The sequence below is a fragment of the Diadema setosum genome, chromosome 20, assembly GCF_964275005.1.
Source record: "Diadema setosum chromosome 20, eeDiaSeto1, whole genome shotgun sequence".
NCBI classification, from domain to species: domain Eukaryota; kingdom Metazoa; phylum Echinodermata; class Echinoidea; order Diadematoida; family Diadematidae; genus Diadema; species Diadema setosum.
In genome coordinates, this window is record NC_092704.1 from 20526796 (window position 1) to 20539081 (window position 12286).

General features: G+C 36.2%; 1 protein-coding gene across 1 annotated transcript; it reads left to right on the forward strand.

The window, feature by feature from the left end:
* The first annotated feature begins 592 nt into the window (after positions 1-592).
* Positions 593-11596, forward strand: LOC140243491 (sulfotransferase 1C2-like). The gene is made up of 7 exons (XM_072323163.1): positions 593-602; positions 1104-1286; positions 3971-4098; positions 7529-7778; positions 8411-8505; positions 10838-11024; positions 11487-11596. The coding sequence occupies exons 1-7, from the start codon at positions 593-595 to the stop codon at positions 11594-11596; spliced, it is 963 nt and encodes a 320-aa protein (XP_072179264.1).
* Positions 11597-12286: the final 690 nt, after the last annotated feature.

The window sequence follows — 12286 nt, forward strand, 5'->3', positions numbered from 1 at the left end:
AACTCAAATAATAGAGGACATCGACCAGAATATTTTCTTTAAACTATGAAGGGTGCGCACTGGGACACCATCACTAAACACACTAAACATGCAAAAAGGGTCTGAATTTCACCTTAATGTACCTCCAGCATCATCAAAAGTTATAGGGGTTCAGATTTCACAAATAAATAATATCTGTGCAAAACACGAGCAAAATCTGTCAAGAAATGTGACTGGTAGGTCTATAGAGCATACACTAGCAGACACTCAAAGAAAAAAAAAAGACAAGAACAACAACCCAACTACGTATGTCTAGACGGGGCACGCGCGGGTGCTATCATTTAGAGTTTACAGGCGGCAAGATCTTATCACGCATGATAAGCCTTCACCTTCATAACGAATTTGAATGAAATTCAAAATATAGAATTGCACACAAAAATGGGACGCGGCAGCGAAACACAGGGCCTACTGGACCTAAAGTGGTGACACGACACTGGCTCCTGCGACAATTGCTGCAGTCTTATTTTTCCGGAAGGACTTAGGATTTGGGTTAGGGCTGTAATAGGGGTTTTAGGTGTAGTTTAATGTGAAGATTAGGATTAGGGTTAGGATCATGTTTGTGGGTAGAGTCTATATGCTTGGCTTATCGTGCAGATGCTTCATGGGAGCAATTGTGGCAGGAGCAAATATCATGGAGAAAATTATCCCAGTACACGTACTTGGGGATGAAAGTAGACACAGTTAAATTGAAAACTAATGTTCAGTTACGGGTTGTACCTTCGTAAGACCACTTACCTACGTCACTAGACTTTCTGAGCTTATTATGGTCTTGATGATTTACGAGGATGCTATAAAATGTTGCAGAGAGAAGGAAGGGTATCAAACCTTACTTCATAGCGACATCGAACCCAGCAACAATGACGACACCAAATTCTAAAGGTGCTCAAAGACTATTTTCGTATAAACCCTGAATTGGTGTTTTGATGCCACGTTAATGTTGAAAAAGTTAATTTTCGGCAATATCATATCAATTTTTGTATTTCTGTTTTGTCTTGTATGATTATGTCGACGATGTATTTGTCATTTGGTAACATCCATTTGTTATCACTTTCTGCTTTACTCAGAGATAATTCCCGCAAGTGGAGGATCCAATTTTTCGTTCGAAGTTCCTCAGTGCGTCAAGGAGAAATGCCACGAATACCGAGGTGTGGTCATGCCGAACCACATGCCTCCTCGCGCCCTGAAGGCCTTGGAAAATTTAGACGTCCGGCCAGATGATATCTTTGTTGTCACCTTTCCGAAAGCGGGTAAGTTTGACCAATATACATAATTATTTCATCGAGATTGCTGTCCTCACGTCGAGTCAACACGCCTTCGTGATGTTTTTGATTCCCTCGGGATATCAAAATACATGACATATCCGGCTAAGTAAAACAATATGTTAGAGTAATGAGTCCTCTGCTTTTTTTTTTGTGGAACATTTCTGTTGTATAACTACAGAACAAAAAAATTGGTTGCAACATTGTACTTCTTGATATGTCAAGAGGGTGATGTTATTGCGAAGGTTCGTTGATCTGAACCATACAAATTCCGTATACATAAATGTTCATGAATCCAAAAATGAAATATCGTTCCTTAATTCAACCATTGTGGCGTTGTTCCGAAGATTAATTAATTCTCCCCCCCCCAAAAAAAAAAAATGGAAAAAAGGTTTATTAAGATGGTTTAATAATCTGAAAATAAAACAAGGTTCCTTATACGGAAGGTTCATTTTAAAATAAAAGAAGGCTCGTTTTTTCCGACGACGGTTCCTATTCCGAAACACACGAAGTCCATATACCTTGCTATTCGTGAATCCGAAAATGAAATAGGGTTCGTTAATCGAAAGATTTGTGATTCCGAAGGTTCGTTAGTCGGAAATAAAATAGCGATTATTATTCCGAAGTTTCATCAGTCGGGATATGAAAAAAAAAAGTATTATTCCGAAGGTTCGTTAATTCGAGCCTTCCGAATTGCGAATCTCCTTTTTCGCGCGTCTGTTGAAAAAAAAAAATAATTTCACTGCAGTTCATTTATTTCAATTTTCAACGAACATTTTCACACAATCATGAACACAATGTAATTGTATGCGCATATGATATATTCACTTGAGCTCGTTTGTTATTTAATAAGGTAGCAAACTTTCGATAAAGAACCAATTAACGTTGTGTTAAGTAATATGTAATTAAGTAGGCAGTTGGTAATGGAGGGGACTATTAAAAAGCACAGCTTGTAAATCGCAGTCCCCACAGGGAAAAAACAAACACGTAAGTGTAGAATGAAGGGAAAAAGGAGAAGAAAAAAGTGAGAGCAGACAAGCGTGCTATGAACACGCCGCATTTGGGAAAACGCCGACGTGAATGGAGTGGGGGGAAGAAAACTTAAAAGACAGTACGAACAAAAGAAAATAGAAAACGTTACTGGAATTGACAAAACAGAAACAAGTCGTCCATGATTCTTGCAGCGCAGAAATACTTAAAAAGGGGCCATTCAGGAAGAGGCAATTTGTGTTTGAATAGGAAAAATGTAGGTATATACACTGAAATGTCAGCTGGTGTAAACAATGATGACCTCGTATGAGACTCATCAGATTTTATCTTTAGTGAAAGTTATCTTTAATGAAATAAAAAGGAAACAAATAAATCAATTGAGCGGATTCTGACGCTAGGCATAGTCATTACTGTATAAGGAAGTTATCTTTGGTTTCCGATAGGTCAACTAGTCGCAAGGTGACTTGCCTCGCTCAAATGAGAAAATCAGAAAGTAAGATCCTAGTAAGATATCCAAAAAAAAAAATGTATATATATATATATATATATATATATATATATACATATATATAAACATATTCACCACTTATCAATAATGCATGAAGGAAACGTAAAAATCATCATGGCTTATTCGACAGAAAGCTATATAGAGAAAATATAATTGATCAGACAGGGCATGAGGACAGCGCCCTAATAGCAACGACCATCTTCATGTGTATATAAACGTGTGTTGTTGTTATTGCTTCTTTTATGCAAGCATGGACCTACTACCCATGGACATTCATCATTTTCTTAATTAATGCATACCTCTGTCTTTGTCAAATGTGTAACAAAAACATTTTAAACATTCTTCCCTGCTTTGATCTTATCATCCCGCCGCCGGCAAGCCAGAGCAAAACACAAGGCAGCTTTGAAAACTCTATAAAGCAAATGCGCAGAAGATGGTACATGTAATTGCATTAAATCGAGGAAAATGATTGTGCAGTTGTGGTATGTATCAATATATCACCGCTCAGATATCTTCATAATAGCAAAATGCTCCAGATACTTTCAAAGAGAAAGCTTACTTTGTAGCTAATTGATTATGATTTGTTATCTCATTTTCCATCTTCTTTTCCAGAGTAAAAAGAGACAGTTAGGGGAAGCGGACAACGTATGTCTCACTATTAGGCAAGGTCGTATGTGTGAGCAAGTCTGTAATTTCCAATCCAATGACACAAAATCAGTCATGTTCTGACATTAGCTGCCTCTCATAATTGGCATTTAAAGACGTTTCAAAGGCGCATCAGCCAAAAAAGACCGGGATTAGGGAAACAGTTCCGTTGTCAGTGATGATGCATTTTCATGCAATCATCATTTTCATGACACCTGTATGTACTCATTTAGATGCGCATAGTCAGGTAGCCGCGGATCTCGTTCTTCAAAGTGGCTGGATTCGTTGAAAGTCCATTCGTTAGTAGGTCCATGATGTAAGTAACCTTTGTGAGAAACAAATTTAGACATTGTTAGACGCTCGATATCATTTCATGATTTTGCCGTTCGTAGTCGGGAAGTGTAAATCAGAGCTGGAGACAGGGGGGTGCTACGTTTTTCCTCTCAATCTTTGTATTGCTACTCTGTAAAACAATTAAAGAAAGGAAATACTGTGTGACCACATCTTTCATTGCCTTTTCTCCCGCCAGGTACGACTTGGATGCAGCAGATAATGCTACTCGTTCGTCATGAGGGGGACGTTACAAAATTAGCAGGAAAGCATTTGATTAAGACGGTTCCCTTCATAGACATTATCGATGTCTTTAATCATACTGATGTGAGTATCCAATACACTGAATTTGCATTCTTTCATTTACCACAATTATTCCCAATAGGCAGGCAGAGCTCTAGGAAACAACCTTTCAATTGCCATGATTGCGGTATTCCTCAAGACAATCTTTATAATGTACATGAATTATATTAAAAAATGCTTCCAATGTTTTATTTTTTCTACTGTTTGCAGACGACGAAACACTCATTCAATTTATCTTAATAGACTGTTACGTATAATAAGATACACACACATACACACACACACATAAAGTAGCCCTTCGTATAATTTGCAACGCATCTCGGTGAGCTCATTTTAATGTTTTATTTTCCGAAAACAAGTCTTTAAACATAAATGATCTTTATCATTATTCGTAATTTCGTATCAGGGCAATTACACCCCGACTAAATACTGGTTAGTGAAATGGTTAGAGTAAAGATTAGGGTTAGGGTTGGGTTTGATGGTGGACTTTGGATTAGGGTTAGGATTAGGTTCAGGATCAGGCTTAGGGTTAGGCTAAGGGGAAGAGTCTGAGGTATCATTGACCAGGGGGTAATTGCCCTTAGACCCGGTTAATTTATGCACAAACTCAGTAATATTCAAAATCATGAAATTCTTCCGTCGAGATGTTTTCATGGGTCGTAGGTTCGAATCCTGCTCGAGTATGTACGCCCATGATTTTTTTTTATCATGGCTACTACTAAACACTGATCAATTCAGTGCTTATTTACGTCGATGTAGGGCAATTTGTCAATCAGTTGCAACTCAGTAATAGCTTATAACACCTGCCAGCTTTACTGTCATGTTTGTGAAAGGTAGCTCCTTTCACAGACACTCAACTCGTCACTCCTATGTATCTAACTTGCCCCTAACTAGGACTATTTTCTACTCAACTTACATATACATTAATCAAATTGTTGAACCAAGATTCTGGAAAAGCCCATGGGATAAGTTAAAATAGCCCACTGTCTAAATTCTTTCAGAACTAATTAATAGAAACTTCCTTTTGAGTAATTTACAAAAATTCATCTGAAGCTAATTACAAGACATGATGTTTTATAATAATGTAATCCCCACGAAAATCTAAATCTTTGCTGACTTCTAAATAGGTCCAAAATAAGCGGAAATTCAAGCTTTATTTTTTCCTTTCACGTAAAATGATTGCTCAGCGGCTCCAATCATTCATTAATTCTTGTTTTCGCCATCGACCTTTTATTTATTTTCACACCATATATTAAGCTTTTTCTTCTTCTCCTCCTCCCCCTCTCTCTTTCTTTTTCTTCTTTTTCTTTCTTTTCAGCTATACAGCGTGTTAGTGTTGGGATTGGTTAGGGGTATTTTTTCAGAGCTAGTTAGGTTTCTATTCTTAGTTTAATTAATTCGCGTAGTTTGGGTTTGCAATTCCACTTTTTATCTCTATGAATTGTAAATCAATTAGTGTTTTATCTTTTAAAGGGTAAATACATCCTTTATGCATTGCTTTATCAATAGTCCCCTGCATCATTACCATTCTCATAATATACAATGTATACTCAAAATACATTTTGTAGTCGGTTTTATATGTTTTTTTTTTGTTATTTGTATATACACTTATAAAGTTCGTCGATTGCATATTTTAATGTCAATGTATTTATTTTCTGTAAAAAATTATTAATGTACATGTTTTCCTTGAAAATGAAAAATGAATGAATGAATGAATGAATGCATGAATGAATGGTCATCAAAGCGATATAAAAAAGGATATAGGCGGATTTCATAAAAGAATATGATAGGGCATGATAAAGTTTATTGCGGTCCATAATAATATAAATATATTATGTCAATTATTTTTATTGTCATAAGGAACAGAAAAACAATCCAGATAGAAAACTCGTTTATGTTGTGTGCTAAAGATTAGAAGGAAAAAAAACAACAACACACAACTACAACCTATGAATAGCAAGAACAGGGCATCAGTAGGAGTGCTGTGTATTCCCTGTTAATATCAAATGAAACTATGTAACGCTTGTAGTAAACATTAAAGACTTGCTAAATGGCTATGATTATAATAGGAGTTCAGTTACTCCACATCCGAAAATATTTGCTGGTATCTTGAAAGACCCATAAAAGAAAACGTATTTCGAATAATGGCTACACTACATTCAATCCCCTATCCTCCCCATCACCCAAACTTTGGATATAGCGCCTTGAGTATCTTTTTTTTTTTTAGGTAGAAATGAGCGCTTTGTAAGAGTCTCACTGTTATTATTATTATTATTATTATTATTATTATTATTATTATTGTTATTATTATTATGATTATTCTTCTTCTTCTTCTTATTATTATTATTATATCAGAGGTATCAGAACTCAGTGGCGGATGCAGAGGGGGCGCACCCCTCTTTATTTTTTTTTTTTAAAACAGAAGAAATAAGAAGTCAGTTCTTACCTCCCCTCCTCATACAAAGCATACCCCCCCCCCCCCGAAAAAAAAGTGATAAAAATGAGACCCCCATGGATTTTTTTTTTTGTTTCTTTTAACTATTTCTGTTCAATTTGTCTCTTTTTGTTCCTGCCGAGGCATGCTATATTAGGGACACGCAGAGGTGGGGAATTTTTCGACCAATTTTAAGTCAAATAAAGTGTTTGGCCCATGTATCTGTGTACCAGTAGGAGACCTTAATACGTGGTTCTTCCTACTGTTTTGCGTACTGAAGTTGTCTTAACATATTGGTAAAAGCAACTGAAAAATGTTCCTCTAAACAATTAGAAAAAAGATATCCGTGAGAAACTATGTGAGCCTTTTTGTAAAAAAAAAAATCAAAGAGCCCCCCCCCCCTCTCTCTCTCTCTCTCCGAACACCTCTTTATTTTGCATTGGGCGCGCCAAAATTGCTTGTTTAACATTTTCCCACTTTTCTAATATTGGGACTTAAACAGTCACCTTGTGGAAAAAACAAGCAAACAAACAAAAGAAATCAATCACTGCCTCGCTAGGAAACAACGTTCAGCATTTTGTTTTAATGCTAACACATCGACAATCATTGTATGTGATGGACACCACCACCTTCAAAACATTCGCATCGATCAAAAACGGTCAAATTTACATCTTGAAAATTACAACAGCGTGATGTCATGACAGTGTTTTATGTATCTTTAGCCTTAATGACAGAATAAGGTGTGAGTATTTTAGAAATTATCAGTGTCCCGGCTTCTTCAATACCCTTAATCATTCTACCATAAAATACAATAAAGATATCGATGATACTGAGATGTACTCATGTGTCAATCTTTCTTGCTCGTGTTATCTGTTTCTGTGTTTAACATGATCTTCCGTAGTTGTTTCTAAATTCACTGTGCATGTACCTATAGTAATCATTAACGTCAAACTGCATTAGCTAACGTGTTACTCTATAAACCCAACATGCTTTCTATCAATTCGTTTCACTGTTCACCAGTACGACAAAGCTCCGTCGATAGCAGTTATGGCAAGCAAGATGCCGTCGCCACGGATGATGAAGTCACACTGCCTTCTGTCATGGCTACCCAAAGACATCCGAACGGACGACCCCAAAGCCAAGGTCATCTACTTGGCACGAAACCCCAAGGATACCGCCGTCTCTCTCTTCCACTTCTGTCAATTCATAGAGACTCTTCCGCCCTACAAGTCCTGGGAAGTCTTTTTCGAAGAATTTATCGCCGATCGAGGTTAGATGCACTGAAGGAAAGAAAGTAATCTAAGTAATCGAATCATAACGTTCTATGAATAGTAGTGTTTGAAGGAAGTCTGTGAGATTTGTAAACCTTGCTCTTTCAGGCAAACATTTTTTAGTTGTTGTTGTTGGGTTTTTTTTAAAGCAAAAACTGACTCTGCCAAGAAGTAACGAGCTTATGCATGTTGTTTATTTGCCTATTCAATACGTTGACTGAAAAAATGACGAAATGAGTTTCAACATTTCTTTTCTCCTAATATTTAGATTATTTTTATGCAGATATATGGAGGTGAGGAATGTCTCTAGGCAAAGCACCGACAAAATATGCCTTATGGTCCTAAATGTTGTGAATCTAAAATCCTTTGTATCAATGATATTCTATGCGATTTTTATGTTTTATACGACTACTGAAATCGTTTAACTTGTATCTTACTTGTACGTATATCGACAGTTTCTTCTTACGTTATCTTTAAAGCACTGACAAATATCGCTGTGTGAATGTCATATACTGTCGGAATGAATGATAAGTGATCCGTCAACATCATTTGTCAGGTTTTGGAAAAAGGAAATGATAGTGGAATGGGATGTCCTTATAACCTTCAAATTTGTTCTTGTTTTTTTTTAAAGCGGTTCTAGGATCATGGTTTGATAACGTGCTCCCATGGTGGGAGAGACGAAACCATCCCAACGTACTCTTCCTCAAGTATGAAGACATGAAGAAGGTGTGTTTCCTGATAGATAACAATTCGCAATCTCTGTATTCATTTCTTAAATTAAGAATTATAGTTCAGTTATTCAGGAGAACTCCGGATGATTTTCAGACTCTTTATAGATTAGCTATATACAGGGTGCAGAGTTTCAAAATTTACAGTGATTGGGATGAGAAATACGAATGCTTTCAAAATTTATAACAAATCGCACCAAACAAGGAAATGATGACATGGTAGCTTTACCATAGGAATATACATGAGGGGGGGGGGGGGGCTCAAGGAATCAAATTTCATTACAATACAACTCGATAAACAAGTTCACCTGTGATGAATTTAAGCATGCTTTCTTCTTTTGTTTAAGCAAAACAAGAAAGCATGCATAAATTCAACACATATGAACTTGTTAAGTGAGCTGTATTGTAATGAAATTACTATGCTATAATTTCTGAAATATGTGAGCCACCTATGTCATCATCCTTGTTCAGTATAATTTGTTTTGAGTTTTTCAGAGCATTAGTTTCTCATACATGGAGCTATCGATTTATGTAAAAACTGATGTGAAATTGTGAAAGTCGTCCAGATCTTACCTCTAACCTAATCTTATAAGAAAGAGTAAAATCTTATTAGTGCAACTGTGAAAATTTTATCCAAATCAGATAAAAATTAGGGAATTTATGAAATTGTTTCACGATGTTTCACTTATTTCTGCACAACAGTTCTCGTCCAATTTGATATGGATATAACTTATGATGTCATCACCTCACAATTTACTATTGGCTTAATCTATTGATCATGTAAAAAAAAATGACAAAAATTCATTGGTTCTGTTATCAAATTGTAAGACAAGATGTCATTCCGGATTAAATAACTTCAGAATAATGATCAGTTAGAAATATCAGGATTTGAGACTTGGGTGTCATTTTGCGTTTAAATGAAAAACTTATACATATATATTTATATACAAACTATATGGCAAGTTGTGAGTTGATGACAGTATCACTTTACTATTTGCATACACATATTGACTGTTTAAGAACTGCTTCCTGAAAAATTAGCGAAATTTCAATATGTCATATCTTCCTTATTTTTCGTCCAATTTTGACCAAAGCAAATTTTCATTGTTGTGCTAAAAAAAAAATTACTCCTTCTATCCAATCTTTAACCAACACTGGAATTATCCTTTAAGGAGAGCAGTCAGCCAACGACTTATGGGTAGATATGTGGATGTTTTATGTGTATAGACGGATGTGTATGTCATTATGTAAGGTACCTACCTCAAGGCTCACAATGGTTTTATGATAAATTTGGTATTACTTTCTTATTCACAGCACTTTTCAACTCTTTTTGTCAATCATTTTATCGGTATAGATATACCACTCATAAACATATCTTAAGCCTCATAATCTATCAAATCATCGTATAATAACTCCACAAAAGGATAGATCTTGCGCAATCTTTTGCCGGGTTTACGCCGTGTCACGATGCCTGACTCGATGTATTATCATGCAACATAGGGTTTTTCTAAAAATGCAAAAGTTCAATCATACAAATTTATAGATATTCAGGGTAATTGTGAATGACTAAATCGTGGTATCTGTCACCTCTTATTCCGGGTGTGCGTCTTCACTGTGTTTTATTTTTACATAGTGTAAATTACACTGTGTATACACCGTGAAGGCGCCCACACGGAATAAGAGGTTACAGATACCACGATTTAGTCATTAACAAAAACCCTGGATATCTTTTTTCCTTACCTTTGTATTGAAACATTTCCAAACATTTCACAAGAACTTGAAACCAGATTGCTGAATTCTAATCTTTCTAAAAATGGGGAAAATGTCTGAGGGGAGATACCCCATCTTATACCCTCACTCGACCTCAATTTCTGAATACATGTATTCCACCAAAAGTGCGCACCAGATCGTTTTCTTTTAATTCAAAAAATGTTAAGGCCCCATCGTGTGGCAGAGGGATACTTCTATCCACATCCCAACTTTGGGTTTTGTACAAAGTGAATGCAAGCACTCCGATCAAGAAGAGAAAAGTTAATACATTGTACCCTCATGCATTGTAGCCGTTCACAGTTTTACGCGAATATTATTATATAATGTTTACTTTTCGAATGAACATGTAGAATTCTTTTTAATGGAATTTCAATTCTGAAAATGGAAAATGCGCAACCCTTCTCCAATCCAGAAAAAGAAGAAATCCTCGGCTTAAAATGTCTTCCATGCTTCACTGTTTTATTCTCTCTTACTTGAATGATTAGCTGCAAATATATCACATGATTGAATAAAACACCCCAAACAGTAAGTAATCTTGAAGTCTTAATCATCTGATCTAGGATCACCGTGGGACAGTGGAACGGGTGGCACAGTTCATGGGGAAGTCCCTTACTGATGACGTCATTGATCGCATTGTTGAGGCCTCAAGTTTCGGCGCGATGAAGAAGAGCAAGAGTTCTAACCCTGACTCCCTCTTGGCGAGAGTGGGCCTGGCTCGGAAGGAGCAATCTTCGTTCATGCGAAAAGGTATCATCGATTTTATTTTTTGTTTTTACTCTGTCTCCATAAAACATGCACAGTACTTACAGGCAAAATTTTGCTTGCCCAAACAAAACGGCAAACCACAGGCCGATATTACGTGTGACTTTAACACGGCAAACGAATAAACGCAGTGATAAAATAAAAATACAAACAAACCTGTATCTATCATAGCTTCTCCACTACAACTATCAGTTATGTATTTTCCTGAAACTATCAGAGATGAACATTGATACTCCAAGGCTTAATGATATGGGGATAGCGAAGATTTGTATCGAGCTGTTTATCAGATGTGACGCATTGTGTGTCTCAAACAGGTGTTATGCATTACCACGGAAGTCAGTCGGACACTTCTATATTTAAGTTGGTACGTGTACCTGTCTTCATCAATACATATCATCTTTGCGATTGACGGTGATCGAGATATTTTTATTTTTTTCGTTTTGTCAGGTGCTATAGGCGACTGGAAAAATTACTTCACCGAAGATCAGAACCGACGATTTGACGAACTCTATGCCGAAAAAATGAAGGGGACTGGCCTCGAATTCCAATTTGAATGAATTATTTGTTTCTGCACAGAAACAGATTGAACAGAGACAGATTTTAAATGAATTATCTCTTCATTTTGTGTTCATGTTTATTCACGATTGTGTAGTGTGCAAACGTTTAATATGATAAATAATCGCTTATGTATTTTATGTAATTCCTATACAAAGTGTACAAAGATTTCAGAATCCCTGTAGAAAGTGAATTATCATTCTTTTCGACAATAGAATTCAGCTTTCTCTATATGGTCTCCAGGTATATAAGTATCCTGATGAGTAATAGACGTTGTCTTGATCAATTATACCCTTGATATGACTGTAAATGCACTTGTTTGCCTTCAGGAGTATATTGCGATTACAAAATAAAGTATATCATCACAGTTTAATAACAACGATCTGGTATGAAAGGCTTTGTGCAAATTTAGCCTATGTATATCTTGTGCAGTATTTATTAACATCTCTGCAAATAACCATAGTTTTGCAGATTTTCTCAGCAATTTTGGGAAAAGAAATAAGAAGCTATAAGCTCTGATAATGCATTTCAATTGTAAGAGGGACAAAATCTAAGTCTTGACAAATAGGAGGTAAACAAAAAGATGGGATTACCGCATAATGTGCTGTTCATGTCTGCTGCACAGTAACCTGCATCACCGGAAGTGCCCAAGTCGACGCCAAAAGTGTGATCCTTCTTTACCTCAGCGTGTT